Source organism: Nyctereutes procyonoides, unplaced genomic scaffold (genome assembly GCF_905146905.1).
Source record: "Nyctereutes procyonoides isolate TBG_1078 unplaced genomic scaffold, NYPRO_anot_genome, whole genome shotgun sequence".
NCBI classification, from domain to species: Eukaryota; Metazoa; Chordata; class Mammalia; order Carnivora; family Canidae; genus Nyctereutes; species Nyctereutes procyonoides.
In genome coordinates this window covers 38,598,182-38,625,394 of record NW_026575024.1, presented here as the reverse complement: position 1 = coordinate 38,625,394, position 27,213 = coordinate 38,598,182, and the positions used below count along the sequence as shown (strand labels likewise).

Here is a 27,213-nt window from a genome sequence, read left to right as displayed (position 1 = left end):
GGTAGCATAGGAGTGATGGTAATGTTTTATTTATTTTGTGTTGAGGTAACATTTACATATGGTGAAATCCAATCTTTCTATAAGTGGACAATTCATTGAATTTTGACAAATATATATGGTTGTGTAGCCACCACCATAATTGAGATATAGACCATTTCATCCCAGCGAGTTTCCTCATGACCCTTCAATTATTTCTTGACTTTGGTCATGACTGTGTTCACCTTGTGAAAATTCACTGAGCTACACATTTATGACATGTGTACATTTTTCTGATTGTATGTTATACATCAATAAAATGTTTATTTATTTGAGTATTCAAAACAAACAAACAAAAAGATTGGCCCAAAGAATAGAAGTTGGCTACAAAAACGCCAGTTGGGTGGCAAAAGGAATGAAAGAGGAGCAGTGAGGAAGGCAATTGGAATGGTACAGGGTAGAAATCTTGAAGAAGAGAAAACAGAGAGTGAGTTTGCTTTTATCCCAAACTTCAGTTTTTTACATTTGCTGATCGTGAGTGGCATGAACCAAGCTTTATCTCCCTAAAACAGGATCCCTGCTTTCCTCCTTTTTTGTTTTCTCTTCATCATATCCTGTAATAGTGGGAGGGAGCACTCAAGAGTTGCTCCATGGAAGGCTTTTTCTTGAGGTCTAGAGAAGGTGGGCCTTGACTTCCACTCCATAGAGTCAGTCACCAGGTGAGGACCGTAAAACATTTTTGAAGAAAAATCTTCCCTCCACAGCAATCAGCACAAAACACCTCATTCTCTTTTGACTGAAGGAGTCCTAACCATGTGGCTCTGTGGCACGAGGCCCCTGGAAATCTCTTCCTGGTCTTGGCTGGTCCCTGCAGGGGCATTTGAAGGTCCCTGGGGACAGGTGCATCAGTGGTGTGGGTCTCCCCAGTCTTGCCCTGTATAAAGACCTCACTTTAGTTATATTGACAACAGGGGCAATGAGTTACCTTAGGAGGTCCAGAGAGGATTTTGTCTTGGGAAATCCTGGCTTTTCTCTTTGCTTTTCCCCTCCCTCCTTCTCCATCTGCTAAGCTTTCCAAAGATAAAACAGGACAAAACCTGCACTGGGTGTAGAGGGGTGAAGGAGGACAGAGCTAGACAAAGCAACACCGCATGTCTACTGGTGTGAAATCTTGAAGTGGTGCTTGTTAAGATCTGCTACTGCTCCATTTCACTAAGGAATTAAAGGCATACTTCATTTAGGTCATTCCCTTCCATGGCAAATAAACCTAATATGTAGTCATGACCTTTGAGAAAAATAAACTTAGCTGCATAGAGAAAAAAATTCCTTTTTTCTTTTTTAAAAGTCAGGCTTGAAATTTTTATATCCTTTGAGTCATGTTCTCTAAGCAATTGGCTGGTTAGTTCAAGAAATGTTACTTTCCCAATTCAAACATGACATTTTGAAAATCATCCATGAATTACATGCCTCAAGAATGAAAGACTTTTCTGTGCCGTTTGAAAGTTGTTTTTTAAGTTTATAATTTTTTTTTATTTTGAGGGCGATCATGAATATCTGTAAGGGCACATTTACTATTCCCAGAACAGATAGAAAATTAGCAAAGTTGTAAAATTCTTACCCAGCTTTGCTTTTGCAGCTGTGTTTCAATCCAGCTCTCCCCCTCCCCGCCAATTCCCCAGCCGCCAAAATGGTTGAAGATGATGTTCTTTTTACCATTCTAGGCAAGGCACTGATCTTTGTATGTTGACTTTCCAAACCTCTACATGGAGATGGAGATAGAAAAAAACAAAAACAAAAAACAAAAACAAAAACAAACAGAAAACCTAATCATCTCTAAGCTTTGTTCTTCTGGTTCAACAAAGAGTTGCTAGTCTCATAAATTTGTTCCTAAGATGTCTTACCTTCTGATCCCAGAAAGTGCCCCTCTTCTTCTAATCCTGTATGGTAAACCAACACTAAGCCTCAGAAAAGCAATGGGCTGTAAGCTTTCTGTCTTAATTTATACTACTGTATTCAGGATCTGTACACATGGATGTATGTTCCTGAGTATACCCACCCAGTAATTACTGCGGCAAGCCTTTAATTAGTCTAAAATAGTGCAGGCATAATGTGACAACCCACACATTTTTCCATTGGAAACTGTAAGTGGATGACAAAGGGAGAACCCCATCCTCTTCTCTCCCCACACATAACTTCCTGTGAAGCTTTTTCATGATTTTGTATGTCAGGCCAGAATCACTGCTCATGGGGGCATTGATCACTGTCGCTTAGTTAATTAGAACAGTGCTACTCAAAGCGTGGTCAGTGGAGCAGGGTTGGTTTATAGCCAGCGAGGAGATGAATTCAAAGATTAGGAGAAGGTGTTCAGCAGTTTTTAGAGGTATCTGGCAGGGTCATTTTCTGTCTGCTGGATCAGTTTTCAGAAAAACTGAGGGTTTATAACTTTGGTTTGTAAAAGCTCAAAAATCTAGTAGAGTGCCAATCTCTGGTCAGTATGAGATTGGCTTTTCTTTTTTGGTAGAGCTATCACCAACAGCCAAGCCTCATCTCTGCAGGAGCATGATGGTAATGATAGTAAGCTTATGTTTGAATAGCATTCAGTAAGTATTAAAACATAAAGTTATGTGTTGGTTTGGGACTCCCCTAGAAACGAATCCAAAGAAAATGATTGGAGCAGGTAGGACACTGGGGAGATGATTCCAGCAAGCAACAGAAAGGAGAGTGGGGAAGAAACACAGGGATGGGAAGAAAGCCAATAGATAACATGTTAGCAAGCCAATTACCCCTGTGGGGGCCTGGAGCTCAGTCCCCATGGAGCTCTGAGAATAGAATAAAACATGCTTCAGAATTGCCCCACTTGAGAGTGAGGAAGCTGGAGTATTCATCCACATAGTTCTGCTCAGTCGACTGTTAAGTGCTCTGAGGAGCACTGTTAACTCCCTGGCATTTGAGTCTGTTCCTGTGCAAGCCGAGGAGCCCCACCACCCAGAGAGAGTGATCAGGCAAAGGCTTACAGGAGCTTCCAGTTGAGAGCTGGGCTGGTGGACACAGATGTGTAGGAAGTGTGGGAAGTGCCAAGGGGGTTGTGCCAGTGATTAGGTAGGACAGGTGGTCTTAGTCAATTGATAGATAGTAAACCGAGGACGGGTTAGCACTACAATACACTGTGGAAGATGGTGAGGGGCTGGGAAAGCCCTTTCTTCTTTGGTCGCTTGCTTTGGGCCCATCCAGAGTCCTGTCCGCTGCCTTTCACTCCTGCCTTGTGTAGCCAGGTGGTCTACCTCTGTGGCAGACACGGGCTGAGTACGTACATAGCCTATCTAGGCTTCCTGCACCCCCAAAGTCCCAACTAAACTCTATTTCTCAATTGTCCTCCCAAAAGAGTGTGGCATGGAACAGAGCTGTGGAGATGGAGTGGAAATGATGTACAGTACTTCTCCGCTTGACCTATGTAAACCTTTATGCTTGTCCTGCCTGCTCTTTACTCAAGTAGACGGGAATAGAGCTGATTCCCAGGACATCCCAGAGAGTCACATCTTGAAGACGGCTGAGCCACAGTATAGAAGGAGCCTGGACCCCTGGGTCATCACTTAGAGGAAAGCCACTTGACCAGAAACATACCATAGATTTTTACTGTCTTAAGCCACTGTGATTTTAAGGATTACCCTTTTTTTTTTTTTAAAAAAAAAGGATTTATTTATTTATTCATGAGAGATACAAAGAGAGGCAGAGACATAGGCAGAGGGAGAAGCAGGCTCTTTGCGGGAGCCGGATGTAGGACTTGATCCCAGGACCTCAGGATCATGACCTGAGCCAAAGGCAGACACTCAACCACTGAGGCGCCCAGGCATCCGGATTTTGAGGATTATCCATTACAGCAATTAATATTGCCATAAGTAATACAACATACGTGTGTGATCAAATTTATTTTTCTTTACATTATCTATCACTCTTTCAGATTATGTGCTTACATATTTTTTGGCTGTCTGCTCTCCAACAGGAAGACTTGGATTTGTATACGGTTAAAACTCTGGCCTCTGGAATAGTGCCTGGCAACTGGTAGATGGTCAGTATATAGTTGCCAAATGACTAAATACCAATGTCCAAACTTCATTGCACATGGTATCTGACAGGCCGCAGGAACTTCGTGGTTCTTGTCTTAGTTAATTCTCATAACAACTGCATGAGGAAATGGAAATCCACAGGGGCTGATTCACCTGTCCAGTGGAACCCAGTAGGCAAGTGTGAGACCCGGAACTGGAATACAGGCAGTTTGCATCAACCTTCAAATTCTTCAGCTCTCTGCACATTGCCTGACATCTGCCCGGTAAGGTGCTAGGAACTAGGGGTATAGAGAAGCACGGGATGCAACACCCACCTCTGAGGCCCACCCAACAGGTGACAGCATGGGGCTTGCCTGAAGGAGGGAAAACAGGTCAGTCTCTGTTCTTCTAGAAATATTGAGCTCTGTTACCCAACTGGAGCAAGGGCTCAGCTAGAGGAGCAAGCATCATCTTACAGAATGACACAGAATATGTCTACAAAATATGTAGAAATAAAGCCAGATCCTCTGTGCCCAATATGAGACACCATAAGGATTGTTGCAGGGGATTCGGCCGATTTGAATAAATTGAGTAAAGGCAGAGTGAGTTAGAGGAAAACAAAAACCACACTGATCCTGTGAGTGTTGCAAAAACTTAGGAAGAGAGTAGAAGAAGGGTTAAGGTTATGAATGTGGGCTTGGTGATTGGAAAGAACTGGCTTCAACCAGCTCTGCCATTTATAGAGCCTTAAGGCTTTGGGCAAGTTCACTAACCTTGCTGGGCTTCTTTTTCCAGTTAAATGGATGTGATGCACTATGCCTGCTTCCCAGGATAAAGGGAGTAAGTAACCCAGAGGCACAAAGTGTGTGATCAGGAAAGAGTGGCTAATATAGTACTTATTCTGATCCCTAATGTTAGACTGATACCTAATGTTAGAGAACTTTAATCTCCTGGCCACTGAACTACACAGAGAGAAACGCTCTGGAGACTATAATCATGGTGGACAATTGTACTGGGGCCAAAGAGAAGACTCCGCACGTTCAGTCCTCTTCCTGAACTTTCCCATGTGCAGCCACTAGAGGGCCCTGAGCATCTCTGTTTGCCACTCACTATTGGCTTGCTCACACATGGCACCCAAGAGGCCCAGAGATTATTAGAAAACGGGGTCTTTCCCCAGGGAGAAGCAAGGGAGCAAATAATTCCATGGGAGGCCTTTGTAGAGCACTTGCTGACGGTCATATTTACAGGAACTTCAGGTGAGGCTGTCGGCAGCTACTTTGCTGCATGCTGCTGCTCTTAAGCACAGGTCCATCTGCAAGAAGGGAATTACCTGGGGTTACCCTGGGGCCAGCTTGAGCCCCTGTGCTGGAAAAGATTGCCTTGTCTTAGTTGATACCTGAGCCGAGGGGTTCTGGCTTTCTGAGCATCACTCATTGGCTTTGGGACTGGAAAATAGCTTATCCTGATAGAGGCAGACCATCGTTCACCAGATTTCCAGAGGTGTGGCACTAACCTGATGATGTATAGGAGACTAGGGATGTATTCTGTATGCAAAGAGCCCAGGGGTCCTCGCTTGCCCCCGATTCACCTCATCTTCCAACTCTCATTTCATTAGGTCAGCAAGGTCTGTTATGAAAAGGCAATGAGCCCATTGAAAATACTGCTCACATCAGTCATTCTCACTTTAGTAGGAAAGAGCTCTGTTCCTTTTCATCTTCTATGATAAATCCTTAATAAAGACACCTTAGGTATAGCTCCAAAACTTACCACTCTTGTTCCTCTGCTCATCACTCTAAACATGCGGCCTTTAGTAAACCCCAAGCTCCTTCCTCGTTCCTTATTTTTGTTCTTACTTTTTTCTAACTTCAAATGCATCCACTTCCCCCTCCCTCTTTGCTGCTTTATGAAATTCCACTCCTCTATTTGCCTCAACACGTACTTCCCTGATTCCTGCCTGTTTTCCCATAGTTTTTTGCGCTTACCCTTAATAAAACATTTATCAGAGGGTGTTATTGTTGTCCATTTTTTTTCTCTCATCACTCAGTTGAGCTTCATATGCGTTTCATCTCCAGTCTCTGCTTGAATACCTGTCCCTACAGGGAACTTGCCATCGCAAAGGCAATGCAATCCATTGCAACCAACACTCTTTGCAGAAATAGTCTTCCTATTATTATTAGAAACCAAATCTGTTTCCCTGGTAAATAGATGTATTCATTCTCTCCCTACCAGTTCAGGTGCCTAAAACTCCTTCAGATGTCAATAAGGCATCTCATGTCATAATTAGAAATAGCTCTTAAATATAAATGTTCTGAGAAGGGAAATGCATAGGTAATTCACTCTAAAGTGTAAATGATTGATAAGAGCTTTTCCAAAAGAACAAATATTATTAGGAGAACTTAAGGGTGGGATTAAGAATACCAAAGACACCACCAGGACACCAACAATTTGATAAAATAGAGCATTAGGCTAGGAACTGAAAGATGGGCCCAATGTGATATATTTTTCCCCTCTGAGTTTTGGTATTCTCACCTGGAAAAGGAATAATCTGCATGATGAGTAGTTCTACTTACTTATGCCATTGCAGAATTTTGTCTGGAAGCAGCTCTGCTGACCTGGACCATCTCTCTGTCTCTCTCTCTCTCTCTCTTTTTTTTTTTTTTTTGGTTGGGGGGAGATAGGGGAGAGGCTGAGGGAGAGGGAGAGAGAGAATTTTAAGCAGGCTCCAAGAGCAGCACAGAGCCCAACTCGGGGCTCAATCTCATGATCTGAGCTCAAGACTTGAGCTGAAATCAAGAATCAGATGCTTAACCGACTGAGCCACCCAGGTGTCCCTCACCTAGACTGCCTTTGCTCTGGCCTGCTCTTCTTTGCTCTTTCTTAGCTCTGAGTGTGCAAAAACTTACCTGTGTGTCAGGTTCAGTTCAGCCTCCTGGGGCCTGGGTTGACATTCTTGGTGCCAAAGATGCTATGAGTTATACCACCCATCATTGCATCAATCAGTGAGTCTTTTATTCCCACCTGGCTTGAACCTTCCTCTCCCCTGCCTTGAAGCCCTGGGCTTACCGGGGCTCTTTATGGTATTTGCATTATAAATATTTGCAGTTAACACATTTATTGCAGGTAACACATTTTATTATGATTTTAGTATATATTCTCTTCTCCTGGAGTTTTGCAAGTAAAGATTGCATAACAACAAACTCTTTATTTGTCCTAAGTTCCACACTACAGAACCAGGTCATATCACAATCGCTTGATGCACAAGACTCAATGACTCAATAAATACTTTACAAAAATAATGTAGTTTTTTTTTTCCTTTCTTAAAACATAAACAATTAGGATTTTTCTAGACTTGAGTCCTCCTACTCTTTCTATATGTATTTACTGGGAATATATTGGCGGAGTAAAAAAATGTTACAATGGTATTAGACTAAAATAGATGAAATGAGGTCCATGTTCTTTTCCGATTTATTTTGCTTCTTTTTTTCTTTGGAAAAGTGCTACTACCTGTTTTTATGTCTGACCTTCCTGCAGCCTTCTGAACCTACTAAGACATAAGCAGAACTTCTGCCACTCTGAAGCCTTTTAGTAGAATTATAGCGTTATGCTAATATTGGCCTTTTATTTTAAAGCCTATTTAAAACCAGTCCTCAGATGTGCCCCTAAAATACCCGTGTGCCCCGCACCCCCTATCCAATCTTAGGCAAGGGCATTCGGGAAGCCGAGACTCCAGCAAGGTGCCTCATGACTAAAGAACATTTGGTTTAAAGTGGGTGTTTTCTTGTTTTGATACACTTCTGTTGAGTTACTTAGTTAAAAAAAATAATTCCAAAATTCCCTTTCTCTCCCACATCCTTTAGTCCCTGTCTGAACTCTCACAGAAGCGATTTAGCAGTTTCACAACTCCAGCGAAAAGGTTATGCTTAAGTCACATTCATATTAAATAAGTTATATATAAAAACTGCATATAACGTTTACAGCTTGGTCTTTTCCGCTTTGCTTCTCTAGGAAACATTGGATCTGGGTGCGCATCGAATCCCACCTGCTATGGCTTCCAGGTTCTTCTTCTGGCTCCTCTGTCCTCGTCCTGCCGCCGACATCTCCCCCCAAGGAATTCCAAGGAGCTCCAGGGGCATCTCGGGTGGCGAGGTGGCTTCAGAGGGCAGCCACCGGGGCCTGGCGCACACCCCTAGCGTGATTGATGAAAAATGCCCATGTGGTATATACACCTAGACATGGATGCGGGCAGGCGCGCCTCTGCCCCGGCGACGATCAGTGCAGTGCGTTTGTGTCACATATACCCGAGGTGGCATCTCCTTAGTACTCTCTGGCCTCTTGGAACTGCTTGATGTAGTCTTCGTCCGAGGGGCTCTCCGTGCACTTCTGTCCGTTGTTGGGAGGCCGCGCCTCGTTGTATCTGCTCCAGTCGCCCTTGCAGATAATCCAGGGCAGGACGTCCACCTTGTAGTGGAGCTCGGCCGAGAACTCGGTGCTGATGAGGTTGGGCGTCCCTGCGCCTTTGCCCCTGGTGATGAGCTGCATGTTGTCGCCGTAGCAACAGTGCTGGGCTGCCAGCGTGGTGCTCTCCAGGGACAGCATGGAGCGGATGCAGTAGCGGGCCGTGGGCTTGTAGATCTCCAGCTTCTCCTTGGGCCCGCTGGCGTCCTTCCAGCGGAAGTCCTTGCGCTTGATGCGGTCGAAGATGTCCGCCGTGCTGTAGGCCACCTCGGTGGGGTAGGAGCAGGGGCAGCTGGGCAGGTCGTTGATCACCTTGTGCATGTACTTCTGTAAGAACTCACTTTTGCAGCTCATCCACCGCTCACAGCTGTCCGTGTCTGAAAAAGACCGCAGGGACACCCTGTCACCACGTGCAAGACAGGCAGCTGGTTAACACTGAAGCCAAGTCCTGCCCTCCCCGGGCCAGGCCCTGCGGTCGGGGAGCCACCAGCCCTCGGTTTGATCGTATTCACCACCACCACCCCCTTGAACTTGGGAATTATATTCACCAGGCAACTTCCCCGCTTTAGGCTATGAAACATTTCCAGACGCACAGAAATGTAGAGAGAAGCTACTTCAGCAGTGATGACCTGTATGCCATCGCCTAGATTCCACCAGCACAACTGCTTCATCTGGTTTGTCTTTTGAAAATAAATGATACTGTTATCCCTGAATTTTAGCAGTCATCTGGGGAAGAAAAGGGAGGATATGGGGGATAACCCCACTCTCCCCTAGAACAAAATGAACAATAATTCAGAGGGCAAGTTTGAATCTCCTAAGTACATGGTGACAAGGGAGAAAGTGCCTCAAAGGAGGATGGTGGGACCAGGTTTTATTTGTGCCACTCCATGACTGGTTTAAACTAAAGCTGATGGCCTAATCTCTTAATCGTAGGCACCAGAGAGTGACAATCACTGTAAGCAATCCATGTAATAAGATGCCTCAAAGAGGAAGGGGCTGGTGGCCTGTGTTTAGGGAACTTAACGTCTAGGCCAGAGGCTATGGACCTCTAGTCTTCCAGCCAGAACCTGCCCCCATGAGATTGTTGTATTTGGATCTTATAGAATTAAAAATATGTTGAATTAATTGCCAATTAATTAATTGTTGGCTTCATTTAAGACTTAGGTGATTGCAGTTTATTAATGTGGATTCCTGGTTTTATTTGAAAAACCAAGGAATGTTTATCCGGTCCTGCACTGCCCCATGGGAACGGCTGGACCCAGGAGCAGGCAAACAGTGACCACTGGTGAGCAGAAGACATCTGCTGGGGTTGTCTGGGGGAGGGGAACACATTCGGTGTCACAGGAACAGGTGTTATAGGGAAGGAAGTAAGGCTGTTGGTGTCCGATCGTGGGGCTCTTCAGTGTAGTTTAGGCTTGTTTGGAGGACACTAAGGAACTACTGATAGTTTTTGAGGGACAGTGAGCTATTGGCCAAGTGGCACAGTAAAGAGGATGTATTTAGTGCTGCTATCAGTGGCGAGAGTCCAGGTGGGAAGTGAAGGAAGAGGAGGGATCAAGGGTGGTCAGAGGGCTGCCAGGCCTGGGTGGGTTTGATGGTGAAGGAAGAAGGACATCAGAAGCGACTTCCCATCTCTGACCCAGGTGCCTGGGAGGCTGGTGGTGCCCTAAGAGGCAGTCAAGTGGCCAGGATGGGCGCGGGTTGGCAGGAAGTTTGGAGGAGGGCTCAGGCTTCTCTTCAGTGGAATGAGGACAGGAGAGATAGGGCATCTCTCAGGGGCTCAGAGAGGCCTGGCCTCAGATGAAGAATATGGGATCCTGTGTTTGGTGGCCTGGGATTGAATTCCAGCTCAAGCATCTAGCATACTGCTCATGCCCTCACGTAGATGTTCTCCCTCACTGTGCTTCAGGATTCTCATCTCTCAACTGGGGACGAAAAGGACGCCTGTGTCTTAGAATGTGATAAGGATCATGCTGAAGGAAAGTAGGGAGCCCACAGCATAGGGTCCAGGGTGCTGCTGCCAGTGGGGGTGTGCTAGGGCTCCATTTGGGCCTGAGCTCTAAGATTCCACCCCTGTGAGCCCTTGACCAGACAGTAGTGACAGAATGCAGGCTCCCTCCTGGGAAATGTGTGTCTACAAAGCCAGTGAGGTCTCCTTTGGAGGGCATGGTCTTCAGAAACAATATTCAGTGAAGGCCCTAAAAAATGGCTTTGCTGTTTCCAGTGTGGACGGTCATCATAATTCATGTACCTGTAGGATATACATTGGCTTATTTTTATTTATCAAACTTTTGTGGGTCTTCAGTGTGATGGACATGCTCCAAATGCTTTGCAAATATTAACTAATTTAATTCTACAATAGCTCTGTCAGTTCACGCTGTCATCTCATACCATTTTATAGATCAGACAATGGAGATACTACAAGGGGGACAATGCCCTTGTGCAGGTCAAGCTGTGTCCCATCTCTGTGAGGAATCCTCTGTTTGTCCTTCTCTATCCTCATTCCATGTTTTTCCTTGCCCTGGAAGGTTGTCCTACATGGACTATATCAATGGGCTCCCTCGAGCCCTGACTTCTCTTTGGGTTGATCCCAGGGGAGGACCTGGCCAGCGACCAGGGGGAGAGAAGAGAGTGAGGTCAAAGTATTTGTTCCTGTGTTTCCTCCCTCACTGTTGCAGGTTGGCCACATCCTTCTGAGAGCCAGGAGTGCTGTCAGGCAGCCCTCTCCACACATTTTTTTCTATAGGTTCTGGTAGCCACTCCTTCCCCTGGTCCCTTCAGGCCAAGGGTGTCTTTCTATCCTGTTCACCTCTTTGCAAACAGACCCTAATCCAATGCTCCTCAATAACCTGATTTCAGTATGCTGTGTTTGCTCCTGCCCAGGACCTGATTGATTGATACCCATTCCCATTCATCTCAGTTGGCTTTGTGCAACTGGAGCTATCCCTCTGCAAAAAAGCAAGCAGCTGCCTGTCTGTAGGGTGTATAGTATGGACAGACCTGAGAATCTCTCTGCCCCCAAAGACAACCTTTGTTGCTCTACCATTTTATGTAAATTTCCCACATTTAATCTTTCACTATTTTTTTTTTTTGGTGGGGGGAGGGAGTCACATGCATTATGTTTGTAGAAGGCTCCTGCTAAATGTAGTTCGTATGTGTGAAGGATGGAGATGGAAGTCCTGGATCACAAAGAATTTCTATACTGCCTCCTGTTTGGCTGATGAGGTAGGGTAGAAGTGAAAAGGCCAGGAAAGAATTTTCGGGTAGCATGAAGAAATGTGGCAGAAGGAGTCTCATCTTTCAGCAATAAAGAATTGCTTCCTAAAGTACATGAAGCTATTTTTAATATATTTCTTTTTTTTAAAAAAAAAGAATTTTATTTATTTGTTTGAGAGAGGGAGCACAAGCAGAGGGGGGCAGGGGAGAAGCAAGCTCCCCACTAAGCAGGGAGCCAGATGCAAGGCTTGATCCCAGGACCCTGGGATCATGACCTCAGCCAAAGGCAGCCACTTAACTGACTGAGCCACCCAGGCGCCCCATCTTAGACCTGAGTAGTCACTTTCAATTTGGCTTGGTTCACATTTACTGTGTTTGGTCTAGTACTTTCTAGCAGACAAGTAGCAGAGTATGCCAAGGGTTTATAAAAAATTTATGCGGTAGAGGGAGGCAGGCATAATACTAAGAAAGTCCCTTTTCCCTTCTTCCCTTGGGGGAAGAAGTTTTGCTACAGAACTGAGACTAACATTTCCTGACTTCTTGGGGACACTCAGTGAGTGCTACCAGAGGGGATTCCATGGGGCCTGAGGCCCCATTTGAGACTGAATCCACGCTAAGGGAAGAGCAGCTCTGTCCCACCTCTTGCCCCGGAAGCTCTGTAGCAAGCAAGGCAGACACAGAGGGCACTCTGCTCAGCCTGGTGAAGGAGGCATGGGACTGCTCTCTCTTGCTTGGCGTATATTCAGTGAGCAAAAAATATGTTGAGAGAACTGGACCCCAGAAGAGGAAAATGAAACATTTAAATGGATCCTAGGATGGGATGGCACTGCAAAGGCCAAAGGAATCTCCAAAATATTAAATCAATATTTGGATTTAAAAAAAAGAGGGGGAAAAGATCTCCTTACCAACTTCAAATAGTTTGGTGGCATTAAACTCCTCACTTCCCGCAAGCAGACTCACTTCGGTGGCAGCTGTCCTGAAGGTGTCTTCAATTCCTAAATACAGACAAGAGCTCATTTTCCCCTAGTTATATGGAAAAGGTTACCCTCTACCTCCCCAGCAAATAAAGAAACAAATACACCTGAACAAAGCCTTTTTTGTATTCATTACTACTCATGGGTAGGAATTTGCCAGTGGAGGAAACAGTAAAAAGCAGGTAGTAGAGCATAAAATATATTAAAACCCCAGATACCATTTGCAGTATGAAATCAGATCCAAATGTGCCTGAATGAGTCTTAAGGAACTCATTCACTAGGGCCAGGAATGGGGTTTTGGGTGGTAGGGGACACGTGTCTGCAAGGCTGTCTATCTGGTGGTATCAGGGTGACAAACTGGATTAGAGGCAGTGGTTAATATTTTGTCTAGTGGTCAAAACCAGTTTTAAGGACTGATTGACTGGGTTCCAATCATTACTAACCTGTAACCTTTAAGCCACTTAAAATTCATGTGCCTCAGCTTTCACATCTGTAAAATGGGCAGAAATGAGTGCCCCACCTCCAGAGAGTTAAACACATTCTAATAAATTACAGGTAAAGAAAGCACCTACAGGAGTAAGTGGTAGGTGTTAGCTGATAATTTTCTCAGGAGTATTTTATAGCTCATTTTGGTGATGCAGCAGTTCATAGCTAAAGAGCAGATATTTCACATTCTAGGACTTCCAGCACCACCAATGGTGCTTCAAAGAGAATAATCTGGGCTTGTCATTACTTGCTTTTGCTCTTGTCTTTACTTGAACCCAGTTTGTCTCATACTTCCTGGTTCCCCCATCTTCCCCCAAACTACCACCCCAATCCAGGCTTCCCCTACAAAACAGAAATCCTGTGCCAGCTGAGGCCTCTGAGGAGGCCAGAGTGGTATAACATAGTAGTCACAAGGTCTGACTTGATTTTCTTTAAGGGGCTCCCTCTGACTTTGTGTGAGGTCTCTTGCACTTATTTGTAGGGTTGACCTAGGAGACAGATTTTTTTCAGTGTAATGACTGCCAGGCCAGGGAGACTGTCGGCTCCAAGACTCATTCCTATAAGGCTCAGAATCAGCAAACTAAATAAAAGGACCCTGTTATAAAAAAAAAAAAAAGTCCTTCATGTTCCAGTGAAGCCCTGAAAAACTGGAAGGCCCAGGAACAGAGAGGCAGAGAGGATGGAAGGGTGGGGTCAGAAAAGAAGAAAATGTATGAGCAGGGCTGCTGGGCACACTGCTCTAGGTGGTGAGAGAAAATGAGAAGGAAACATTCAAAATGGTGGTCACGAGGTGGTAGACTTGGATCTGAGCACTAGCTTGGGAAAAGAAAACAGCAGGCAAGCCCCCAAGCCCTGCCACTAAATGCTGTCTGTATCCATGAGTGGCTGAGCCCCATATTCCTCCTCCTGGTGGCAGAGGAATGGTGTAATGGTGAACATGGACTCACCCAGGGGGCACCTGGGTGGCTCAATGGGTTAAGCACACTGCCTGGATTCAGATTCAAGATTGATCTCTTGCTGCTTGAGTGACTCATACTAGTTAACCTCATGCCTATTTCAGTAGCTGTCAAGTGGTACAGTAATAAACCCCTCCTTCATGAAGCTATTGCAGGGATTAAATGAAATAAGCCCTAAGAAGACCTTAGAAATTTGCTGGATACTTAAGTCCTCAAAAAATCCTATTCTCCGTGATCTTCATTATCATTTTATTTTCTTCTTTCATCTTCTTTCTACTGTCCTTCTCTTCCTTCTTCATTGTCTTCCTGTCTTCCTCCTCTTCCTCCCTCTCATATTATTATTATTTATGGTTTATTTCCACCTATCTAAATCCCATCATATCAGACTTCCAACTCAGCTTCATTATGATGATCATGGGAAAGATCAAGAAAAGTATCTTGATGGTTGCTCCACTTTCTGAAATCCACCTGCATAGCTGACATGGAGCCAGAATTTCATGGAGCTTGTTAAATTCAGCCCCATTTTCTACACATGCCATTTGCTAACATGAGCACGTCCTATCTGATCCTTCTTCTCTCCTCTCAGAAACCTTTTTGCTCTTCCACTTCTTTTTTGTTTCAAATCTCAGCCTTATGATCTGACAACTGAGTTCTAGGAATAGAAAAAGGAAGTCTGGGGGCACCTGGGTGGCTCAATCGGTTAAGCGCTGAACTCCTGATTTCAGCTCAGGTCGTGATCTCAGGGTTGTGAAATGGAGCCCCGCATTGGGCTCTGTGCTGACTGTGGAGCCTGTTTGAGATTCTCTCCATCTTCCTCTGCCCCTCCCCTCACTTGCACTCTTTCTCTCTCTCAAAAAAAAAAAAATTAAAAGAAAAAGGAAGTTTGAGGGTGTGGGGCTCAAATTTTTCTGTCTCTGAAATATCTTTCAGATGAAACCATTCAGAATGTGCAGTTTTTTGGAAGAACCCTAGATATTACTTTAAGCTGATATTCTATCTGGCAACGGAAGCACATGTAAAATGTAAAGTTATAGGCCAGGAGTAGGTAAATTTTTTGTAAAGGGTCAGAGAGTAAATATTTTAGGCTTTGTGAGTCACATGTGGTCTTGGTTGTGTATCTCTCCCCCACTCTTTCTCTTCTTTCTTCTTGACCCTTTAAAAATGTGTATGCCTATAAAAACAGGCCACACTTTGATACACAACTGCTATAGAGAGACACAATTATTTTTTACCCCCAATTCGGCCTCTTACCAAGTTTGCAATTAGTTTATTTTTTATTTTTTCTTTTTTTTTCTTTTTTTTATTTTTATTTTATGATAGTCACAGAGAGAGAGAGAGAGGCTGAGACACAGGCAGAGGGAGAAGCAGGCTCCATGCACCGGGAGCCCGACGTGGGATCCGATCCCGGGTCTCCAGGATCGCGCCCTGGGCCAAAGGCAGGCGCCAAACCGCTGCGCCACCCAGGGATCCCATTAGTTTAGTTTTTAAAACACTGACAATGCAGTTTAAAGTAATAACTAACTGGGGGCGCCTGGGTGGTGTAGTCGGTTAAGCAGCTGACTCTTGATTTTGGCTCAGGTCAGGGCCTCAGGGTCCTAGGATCAAGCCCGACAGGGAATCTGCTTCAGGATTCTTTCTCCCCCTCAATGCCCTTCCCCCAACCCCCAGCCACTTGTTCTCTCTCTTTCTAAAGCAAATAAATAAATCTTCAAGCCTCTCATCTTAACTTCCTTATCAGACCATGAATGTCTCTCTTCATGTGTCTCTTCAAGGCACAACAAATCCCACATCAAATGCGCAAGTTAACCAGGGTCCCTTCTTTAAATTAAACATGTACACTGTGCCATTGTGTTCTTTGTCATGGCCATGGGAGTTGTGCATAAGACTCAGAAGACCCATCTTTTCAGCCATTCAGCTCATTACTCATCTCTTGTTGTTTCAGTCTGGTCAGAATTCTTATTAGGGAAATGGTTGTCTTTTTAAAACTTATTTTCTCTAAGGTTTACACATAAATGGAGAACTTCCCATTGAACTTGGAGCCTCTCCCCTGCATAAACCCACCTGGGCAGTTTGGACGGTCACATGTCCTAGATTCTGTTGCGGTACATGCGTAGCCACAAGACCTGGTCCGTTTCTGGTTGCCGTTCCCACAGGTGACACTGCAGACAGACCAAAGGCTCCAGTCACCCTCACCATCTGTGGAATCTGGAAGGGAGCCAGGGATACAGTCACCAGCCTCGCCCAAAGAGTCCCCAAATCCCCCTTGTCAAGCAGCCTGCCAGTTGTCTTCTTCCATCGTTCTCACTGTTGGAGGGGACCAGATGCCAGCTGGAGTCAAAAGGCTTGTGGCTCCAGAGTTCATTTTAGGGATTAGCTTCGTGAGAGCAGGAACTCTCTCTGAGGTTTTGAGCACCTCAAAAAACCTTGGCCAAAACCTTGAGGTTTTGGCCATGTGGTGGTCAGCACATGGCCAGGCCTGACCCCTAGAAGGTGCCCAGTAAATGCTTATCGAGAATGCGCACATTTGTAGAGTATGGGATCATAGAATACCGGGTAGGTAGTTTCCAAAGATGACCACCATCACTTCCTTCCATCCTTACACATACATTCATTGAGAGCGAAAGTGAGAGAGCTTATTTTCCCTTCTCTAAAATCTGAGCTGACTTCAGCCCCATGAGGCCCGAAAGCTTCCGACTTTCACTTCGGGCAATCCAGTCACTGTAGAAGAAGCTGTGGCTAAACCTGTGAATTAAGAGCCACCACATGGAGAGAGAGGAGGTGCATGAGGGGCTACAGGATACTACACATGTGAGTGAAGCCTTGTTGAACCTTCTAGCTCTTCCCAGTGGACAGCTGAGTAGAAGAGATGCTATTAGGAGTGTAGCAGCTGCCTCGTGGGGTGCTGCCTGAACTTCTGAACCACAGGATCATGAGAAATAATAATAAACTTCTGTTGTTGTAAGCCACCGAGTTCTGGGATGGTTTATTATACAGCAGTAGGTAGCTGCTACATAATGGTAAAGCTAGAAACGATCCCTCCAGGTCATCACTTAATATCCATCCAATGACTATTTACTGAGCCCTGACTATATGCCAGGCACAATTCTAGGTATATGGGAAATATGACTAAATAAAATTTCCAAAGATTTTTGTCCTCATGGAACTAATATTCTAGTAAGAAGAGTCCAAAATAAGTAAGAAACAAAAAATGAGTAAGTTACACAGTATATTAGAAGCCACTAAATAGTATGAAAAAAGAAGTTAAAAAATGAGTGGGAAATACAGAAAGGGAGACAGAACATGAGAGACTCCTAACTCTGGGAAATGAACTAGGGGTGGGGGAAGGGGAGGTGGGCAGGGGGTAGGGGTGACTGGATGACAGGCACTGAGGGGGGCACTTGACGGGATGAGCACTGGGTGTTATTCTATATGTTGGCAAATTGAACACCAATAAAAAATAAATTTACAAAAAAATAAAATAAATAAAAAAGGAGAAGTTGACCAAACTAGGAAGGCTTGGGAGTGTGAGAAAGATTGTTGGTGTATCATCAAAACTGAATTTCTCTTTTCAAAAGTAAAGAAACTAAGTCCTAGAGTGACTGGGGAGAATTAACCCAAGGTCACAAGGGTAACAGGAAGGAAAGTTTGGGTCCTAGTATTGAGCACTTGATCTCTACAGCCTGACTCCCTCTGCAGCCTCTTTACTCTATAATAACTTCTCCTGGTTTTTCCAGATCGTCCTACAGCCCTGGGGCCTCTGCCAGTACCAAGCTTGGGGCTATAGGTATGTGCTTTGCCGGGAAGGGGGTCCCCTCTGTTCATAACCGGTCGTGGTGATCGTTATTATGTAGGCCCGGCAGGAATGTAGTCCACACATGTTTCTACCTGCAGTGTGGGCTCTGTGCCAGCCTTCCAGCCTGTTGTTTACATGGTGCTCACTCTGAACACTCCTCAGGCAAACAGAGGGCCGCTGTGGCTCCTCAGCCCTTTAAATGGAGCTGTGGGGCGGGGGGTGTGGGGGGGTGTTGGCTGTTCATGGTTGTGTTCTCATCCCTAACCCAGAGCAGAGAGTTTGCCCACACCTTGCCTGCCCTGGGGCCCCCATCCATTTCTTCTTTCTCCCCAAAAGGAATCTTTTTGTATTTTGATTTTCTTCTAAGAAATGGTTTTCCAGCAACACAGCCAAGCCAGATGTTTGAAATGACTGCCTCGTGTGAAGGAGTTGGGCCTGTCTCCCCAGGTCAGCCTCTTCATCTCTCCCATCACTTACTAGGCATCAACATGTAGAACTGGAGAGACAAGTTGCTCCCAGAGGGAGAAACCACCCGGGTAGGTGCAGCTGCTACTCCCTCCAAGACCTCTGTGGTCTGGTATCTCTTGATAATCTCCCTGAGAACATCAGAGATATGCCTGGGACAATCATGAGATCACACTCTTGTCATTGGGAACATTCAGTTGCGGTGGGTTATATGTACACCCGAACACACTCAGTCACATCCTACATGTACCACCAAGACCAGATTTGTTGAAGGGAACTACAACAACAAAAAGTCACAAGTAAATATTGTAATGTTGTTGGACTCATAAAGGGGGCAGTGGGTCAGTCCAAAAAAGCTTATTAAAATCACTTAGGTAGAGTTCTTGTCATCTATATGGTGGGTACATACTCCAGTGATGCCAAGTGGTGGCTCATTGGAAGCAATGGGACCTCAACCATCTAGAAATCTCTAGCAACCTTTTGTTCCTGTTGTAGTAATATGGAGAGAGAATTTGGGGAAATATGCTTGAACTTTGAGATTTCAGCATTAACCCCGCCATGAGGCTTATATTGGAATCTTTGTGCAAGGTAATTTCTGGTCTTGGGCTCTTGGATCTAAATTATTGAATGTTAATACTGCATCGGATTATGTGAAAGACAGCTTCCATAATTCCTCTCCCCGTATCTACCCTTTGGTTACTCTCCTTTCCCGCCAACCCCTGCCTGGGCCATGTGACTTGCTTTGGCCAATGGGAAAATAGCAAATATGATGCAAACAGAGGCTGGCAAAGTTCTTGTGCATTAGGATTTGTCCTCTTGCTGCAGAGAACTCTTCCATCACTATGTGAAGAGCCTGGGCTGGCCACCTGGAGAGTGAGAGACTCCAGCCAGCCATCGCAGGATGCCCAGCTGTCCAGCTGGGGGCCCATTGCTGAGTGAAGCCATCCTCGACTATCCAGCCCCAGCCAAGCCAGCCCAGAGTTGAAGAACAGTCAGTCCAGGCAAACTGCAGATTCTTACGAGTTTTAAGCTACTCACTTTGGGGGGTGGTTTCTTAAACAGCAAAAGTTAACTGCTACAAATATACCATAAAAAAATCTCCTTAAAATATGGTTTCTAGGTGGCTAGCAGACTCTGGAATAATGAAGGGTTTATTATCCCAGTAAGTGGTTTTCTTTAGGTTTTTATTTTAAATGCTCACAAAGTCATTTATTTTCTAAACTTAAAAGGTGGTCCCTCAAAGTCAGGCACAAAATAGTTCTGTAGCCACATGGCTCATCATTTCTATTAGGCTAGAAATGAAATGAAGCCACCTCCTAGGGCAAGGTGTATATGTCAGTTCATCCCCCTGAAGGCTCCAGAGCATACTGTTTCAGATGGATGTCCCAGGAAAGACCCTCCTCTTGGGGAATCTTTATTTGTTTACTGTGTGCAAAGGACAGAAGGCTTTGAGGGCAGTATTCTTTTCTGCTTTAATAAAACAAATCTGTTCTAATTTGCTCACCTGCCAGGGAACATCGCTCAGAGCAGAAAACGAATATGACCAGCAGTAATTGCCAAGGTGACAGTGACAGTAAAACAAAAACAAAAACTAAAACAGTCCTTATGACATCAAAGAGCTCAGTGAGGGAAGAAAACAATCCACAGTGTACTGGACTGAGAGCTGGGTTTCAAACATGTCATTTGAAATTTTAAGGTAGTGATTAAACAGTTTCAGGGCACTAGAATTCTGTGGGTCAGTTACAGTGTCTGGGCAACTGGAGTGATTTGGGTCCTGACTTCGTCACAGGCAAGCCTCCACCACTAATCTTAGATGAGAGTGGCTGCCAATTATTGAGGGCCTGCTTTAACCAGCTTCTCCATCTAAACATACTGATTAAATTCCTATAATGATTCTGCGGGTAGGTGGAAATATCTGCCTTTTATGGATAATGAAACTAAGGCTCAGAGAGGTTAAGGGTCTTGCCTAACATCACACAGCTCAAATCTGGCAGAGCTGGGATTAGATGTGGGGTCTCTCTGTTCCAGTCTTATGCTGTTCCATATCCTGGTACTCCTGCAGCTTTAATTCTGGCTCATGTTGGGCTCTCTTTTTTTTTTTTTTTAAGACACCCACTTATGTGGCCATAATTCAACATTGCAAAGAAAAGCCTTGACAAAAATCACTGTGAAATTTATTAAAATAGGACCATGACCAGTCAGAGGATTGCAAAGAACTGAGTCCCAAACCCAGGTTACAGTAAGCAATGCCTGATTTCATTATGTGGGTTATTCAGAACAATTTTGGGAATGGTATACTACTATTTGACAGAAAAATATTTATTTGGACTCTTTCTTTGTTCTTGATGATACGTAAAGTATCTCTACAGAAGGTATTTAAAATGTAGCACCTCAAATCCAGTCCGGAGTTGAGCCAACTCATGGTCTCATCATGTTTCCACAATCATGAAGTAGGTCTACCTAACCTCTATTTTGTGTTTTATAATTTATTCTGAAGATCCCATTCTAGTCTATTTTTTCACCTAGGTTTTTTTTTTTTTTAAGTACTCTTTGGTCAGAAACATTTAAATTCTTTTTTAAAGATCCTAGCTTTCAAAATCTGAGATCAACACCCTCCACAAAGACCAGTTTCCTGTGGCAGTATTAGCACGCCCCAGACAAGGCAGCACATACCAAAGTACAATGAGTGGCGCTGCTTTGTCACAGCATGAACCCCACCTTCCTGGGCTACCTGTTCTCTCACTGTATCCATAACAGCATCCAACATAGGGACAAATACTTAAAAATTGCTTAATAGTTTTTTGTTGATTGAAAAAAAGAGCATTCAGCTCATCTGATGCTGCATAGAATTCTGGAAATCACACATCCCTTGTGAGCCTTTCAGAGCAGTAGTCATCATTTACTCATTTTGCATGCTATTGAGCATTTACAACAGAGTCTTGCTACTCAAAATGTGGTCTGAGGGCTGGCTGTGCCAGCTTCATCCAGTGCATCAGAAGCTGCATTTGAAAAGACCCGTAGGTTATTTGTAGGCATGTTAAAGTCTGAGAAGCACTCCTTTGAGGGTAGTAAGAGGAACAAATTCTTCTTTACAAAGTAGCAATCCTGATACCTACACTCCAATGATGAGGCAGTTACAAAGAGATACTCCAAAATCAGGAGTTTCTCCAAGGCCCAGGGCTGCTGGAAGGTCCAGATGTGGGACATTCCATAGGTATTCTAGGCCTAGAAAGCTAGGGTGAAGGTGGCTGAGGCCGTTACAGTAACTATTCTAGTACAAGTAAATTCTATCTTTAAGATTGAAATGGACGATGTTCTTAATGTTTATGAATTCAGCAGAGTGTCTTCTGTAAGGGTTTTAGATGCAAAAGTTGTTTCTAGTCATAGTCTCCAAACTTTGGTGAGCATGAGAATCACCAGGTGACTTTGGTTGCAAAAAGAAAGAGACAAAAGAGCAGAGTGAGACCAACTCCAGGTCTCACTCTTGGGCATTCCCGTTCAGTAGAAGGATGGCAGCATCTCTCAAACTGGGCTGCATGCTGGAGCCACTCATGGAGCCTTTAAAAACTGATGCTTGGGCCCTCCCCCAGAGATCCCAATTTAACTGGGCTTAAGAGAAGTCTGGGCATTGGGACTTAAAAAAATTACTCAAGTGACTCTCAGGAGCAACTAAGGCAGAGAACCATTGCTCTGGAATAGTGGTGCTCAGTGCACTAGAGCCCCCTGGAGGGCTTGTTCAAACACAGATTTGGGGGACCCATCCTAGGGTATCTGATTCAATAGGCCTGGGGTTGGTGCCTGAAAATGTGCATGCCTGTCACAGCTCAGGCCATGCTGATACAGCTGATTGGGGTTCACATCTTAAGGACCACTGGTATAGAGGGAAGGGGCTGGGGCTGGGATTGGCATCTTCAAACATGCAATCAAGGGATTCTGACGTGGAAGGTCTGAGCTCCATTCTTCAAAACAGTATTCCCTGTGTGTGGGGCAAACAGGTTAAGCCAGAAACCTGTGACACATCAGACTGGCACCCAGGGATCCTCTGTGTTCCTCTTGCTTAACATCACTGGACTTTTCCTTCCATTTATGCCTTCCAATCGAAGTACGCATTTCTAGAACATCCTACTGTCCTAAAGGATGTGCTATATATATATATATATATATATATATATATATATATATTTTTTTTTTTTTTTTTTTGTTCCCCAGAAAGGCAGAATAACAAAGTGGTTAAAAGAACAACAGACTCTGGGCTCAGACTGCCTGAAATGAATTCTAGGCCTTGACCCTCAAGGGGAGATCAAGTTGCTTAACTTCTCTAGGCTTCAGTTTTCCCGTCTGTAAAATGGGTACCCGCCCCAGGGAGCTGATTAAACAAGCTGATATATGTGAGATGCCATGAAGAAGGCCTATGCACAGTGAATGCTGTATACATATTGGTGACTATCCCTTGTCCTTTCCCTTGGAAAACAGATAAACTGGACCTGGACTTCTGGGAAAGGGGAGGTTTTATAAGCCCCCTGGCTGGAAGGACGGTAGGAGTTCTCTCTTTCTGCTCCCTTAGCATTTGATGTGTATCTCTACCATGGCACTGTTTTCCTCTATCACACAACTTTTCTCCCTTGTCCACAGAGAGGTGAGATCCTCTTTTGGGAAGGCCTGCATCTTTCTAACTTTTGGATTCCCAGAGCATAGCATGGTGCCCAACACAAGGCATGCCTTTAGAAAACGGTCTTCCTGTTTTGGAAGTTGCCTAGTATCATCTCTTAGTGGCAGAAGTGACTCTCCAATATACAGCTGGTCTTTCTACTGAGAAATGGAGGTAAGGGTGAGAGTACAATGGTGTGAGACAAGTCATTCCCATCATACAGCATTTGTTTCTAAGGCTGCTGGTGGTGAAGCCACTAGAACACCATCATGTTGGAGGTATGTGCATGACATCAGATATTCTTATTAATACTGACTCTGGGCAGACTCTGATCCCCCATGAAAGCTTGCCAGGTCTCTTTCCTCTTCTTGCACACCCAGGATGTGTTTCCCAGCTTCCTTTGCATCTAGGTCGGGCCATATGACTAAGTGTCACCAATAGAGTCTGAGTGGACATGATCGGATCATTTCCAGCCTGAGTGGTTAAGGGCATGTGCGCCTCTTCCAGGCTGCACCTGTTTCCTTGGCTGCCAACCGGATGCTGAGCTTCCAGGGCATACCCCAGGCCCTAGTAGTTGGTGGAGCTCTAAGATGAAAGGAGCCTGGATCCCTGAATGACTGAGTGGAGCTGAATTTCCCTCAATCTGTCTCCCACTCAACTCAAGTGAAAAAGGATTTTTCATGGGAAACTAGAAGTCCTACTTGGCATCTTGAAATTTATTGGTAGGGAAGCCTGCCTTTGACAACCCATGAAGCACAGACTCCTGTGGATTCCAAAGGGCTGCTCCACTGCCAATGTCAGACATAATAACATGGCTGCCTGGTCAAAAAAAGCAGCTGGACACTCCTCTTTTTACTAAATTGATTTTCAGTATGAATTTTTCCAGTAAAATATACAAGGAAGTCAATTTGGTGATTTCTTCATTTTTAGAAATAAAACTGAAATTTGGGGGAGAAAAGGTAGAACCTCAATGACCCCTAACTAAAAAAAAAAGATTCTCTCCTAGGATAATTGGTATGATTTAAAAATTATAGTCTTTCCAGAAAAATGCAGCTGCTGGTGCCTTCTTGGGGCTTCTGTGGAATAAAGTCTTCATGAGGTATGCCTCACAGAAGACCCGAAACCACACACTGTAAACTGGGTTTGGCTTGACTCCGTGTCGATTAGGTCTTATCATCCTCATTTATTCTCCCCAGTTTTATGTCACTGGGTGGTAAACTCACCATATTCTGGCTGCTCTTTGGCCTCAAAAGTCCGGTGGCCTGGGGCTGGACGGTCCCACCCCCTGGGGGGGTTGAGGAAGTTGCTGTCGTCTGAGGTACTGTCGTACTTATAGTCTTGATCCCCGCTGTTTGCCCTCGTCAAGGACAAGGACCTCTGCCACCAGGCCCTCCAGTCAGGGGATGGGACTGACCAGCTGGGCTTATTCTCCAGGTGCTGATCTTTATCTGCTTCAGAGTCAGGACCGTCCACCACCTCTATGGTGACCTGAAGAATTCAGAACAGGCCAGAGTCAATGAGGAGTCAACAGCCTCCAAACTCTACACCCTCAGAAGAACATCTAAGAGAGCAGAGGGAAATGATGGCTGCACCCCTCATTAAGGAATGCTGAGACTACATGGTTCAACAGAATGGGAAATACCCAGAGGTGGCCCAATAGACCCCATGGCCAGGTAGGACTGATGTACATGGGCCTCACGCTGGGAGGTCATCACTGGGGCTCCTGATTTACTGATGACTACACTGCTGGGAAATCTATAATTCAAGGAGTAAACGTCCTCCTGAGGTGACACAAGAATAATTACAATAAAATCGAACATTTACTGAGTACAGTAAATGTTTACTGGCACAGACTTAGTCGATACCAGGCACTGCTCTAAATGCCCTGCTATATTAATTTATTTAAACCTCATGCCAACCGTATAAGGTTGGTACTATTGATTGGGCCCTGTGATTGACTACATGCAAAGATGGCCCCAGCAATTTGTCCCATCCTCATATGTGTGTGCTACACTTCTCATTAAGAAGTGATTTCCTCTCCTCTTCATTCTGGCCTATTTTTGTGATTCACCTTGTTCGGTAGAATATGGTAGGACTGACACTGTGACAAGCGCTAGGAAGTCCTGCAACTTCCATTTTCATTTTCTTGGATCGGTTCCTCCCTCTAGGTAAGGAAGCCTTGCACATAGAGATCATGTGAAGAGAGAGGCCACCTGGTGGAGAACTGAGGTACCTCAGCCAATGGCCAGCTCCAGGGCACCAGTCATGTGAGGCCACCTTGGAGGCTTCAGCCCAGTTGGGTTACCACAGCCAATACCTTGTGGACCAGAGACAAGCTCTACTGGCACAGCCTTGTTCATCTTCCTAACCCACAGGACCCTGAACAATCCAATGGTCACCACTTCAAGATGTTAAGTTTTGGTTGCTAGACAGCAGCAGGTTAGCTTTTCACAGAGACATTAACAACTTGCTTAAGCTCATACAGCTGGTAAGTGGCAGATGTGGATAGTCAAACCCCAGAGCTCATGTTCTTAACAAATTTGCCACACTGTCTCTCAAGAAGTAACAGAAGTACTGTCCCCTCATGTAAGTAGTGGGGCAAGATGGCCCAGAGGCTAGTGGGGGCTGGCGGCCAAGGTTGTGTAGAGGTGTGAGCACTGCATCTTCAAGACTTTCATTCATTCCGTATTTGGACCTTGTGTGCACACTCCTCAACTGACCCTCAGGGTCAGAGCAGATAATTTCAGAGCCAAGGTTAGAACTTGCTCTCAGATTTACTTAGCCTAGTGTTGAAGTCACGGGGCTGGAAGAATGCAGTTTCTTGGCTCCAAGAGACAATCAACGTAGAGAAACTTGTTTAAAAAAAATATAATAAAAGACTCATTGGGTTTCTTTGGCCATCACATAGCCCTTGCAACACCCCCTGGATGAGCTGTGCACAAATGAATCAGAAACATGTGCTCTGAGTAATCAGCGCAAGATGTACCGGGAAGATGCATTTCCAGTTTTGCCCTAACCCGACATCTGAGAGAGTCGCTGGGATGCTCTGCCAAACTGCACCAGGGTGTGCCCATCCCTGAGACAAACAGTCCCTTTCTAGTGTGTTAGAAGGGGGAGATTAAAATTCTACTTGCTTTGACCTTCCAAGGAAGTTGCCAGGCCGATGCCAGGCCTGGGCTTTGGCCTTGTGTGGTCCAGACATAAGGTCAAGAGAATGGTTGTCAGTCCCAGAGTATCCTCGGGCTGCAGCAAGCCAAGTGAATCTTTCTTCTGGTGTGGGATGCCTAGAAGGGCATCATTGGCTTTATTCCGCACCACAATTCTCCGGTCCTGAAAGTATTTCTTGTATATTTATAAATAAGTATGGAACTTTTAGTAATCTTTCAAATTTCAAAAAGAAAAAAAAAGGAATCATATGTCTTTTATCAATCTTATTTGTTGGAATGGCTGGTTGCTGGAGAGAGTGACTCCACATGCAACCCTGAAAGGACAAGTGTCCCAGGAGTACACAGTTGGGCAGTGATAGGGCAATGCTGAGCCTCTGGAGACAGAACCTTTCTCCTCTGCAGTCTCGTCCCCCTCTGCCTACAGACAGAACAACTGAGCCGCAACAATCGTCTGTAAGGCTGTTAAGGGTCTCGGAGGGGAGAAGCTGCCAAGAACCAGGCAAGCCTGCAATTATGGTAATGAAATCAGTCTCTGGGTAGAAGATAAGGGGGAATGTGCCCAACAGTTTTGGTATTCCATTTGTACTCAGACTGGAGTCAAAGGGATTGCCTAAGCAAAACGTGCCCTGCAATTTCTCCAAGCTGGGAATAAAAACAATTTCATGTTTTAAGCTATTACCGTCAATACGATTTTTTTTTCTCTCCAAACTGTTGCTCAGATCCAACCAAAATAGATTTGTTGTCTGGCCAGGCAATAAGTAGCAAAATACAAATTTACTCCAAAAACTATATCGATGACTAAATCTCAACAGCTTAGAGGTTTCTCCCCTTTAATTACTGGCCACTGCCCCAATTGAATTAAAAACAAAACAAACAAAACCCCCAAAACAAAACAACACACACACACACACACACACACACACACTCAAACTTTAGAATTCAACCTTCCCTACAGTTAATGTGGAGCTCTCATACTGATATCAAAAGAAGAAATCTAATCTTGAACCTGAAATATTACAGGAATCCAATTAAAG

At 44.8% G+C, this 27,213-nt stretch overlaps 1 protein-coding gene across 1 annotated transcript in view; it reads right to left on the bottom strand.

Moving 5' to 3' along the window:
* Positions 1–7,135: 7,135 nt before the first annotated feature.
* Positions 7,136–27,213, bottom strand: part of ISM1 (isthmin 1) — a 72,116-nt gene continuing 52,038 nt past the window's right edge. The window contains exons 3-6 of the mRNA XM_055343683.1: positions 24,236–24,500; positions 16,168–16,311; positions 12,596–12,685; positions 7,136–8,851 (exon numbers count right to left, since the gene is read on the bottom strand). Coding sequence (XP_055199658.1) covers positions 8,334–8,851; positions 12,596–12,685; positions 16,168–16,311; positions 24,236–24,500 — 1,017 coding nt within the window. The 3' untranslated portion in view covers positions 7,136–8,333. The remainder of the gene's footprint in view (positions 8,852–12,595; positions 12,686–16,167; positions 16,312–24,235; positions 24,501–27,213) is intronic.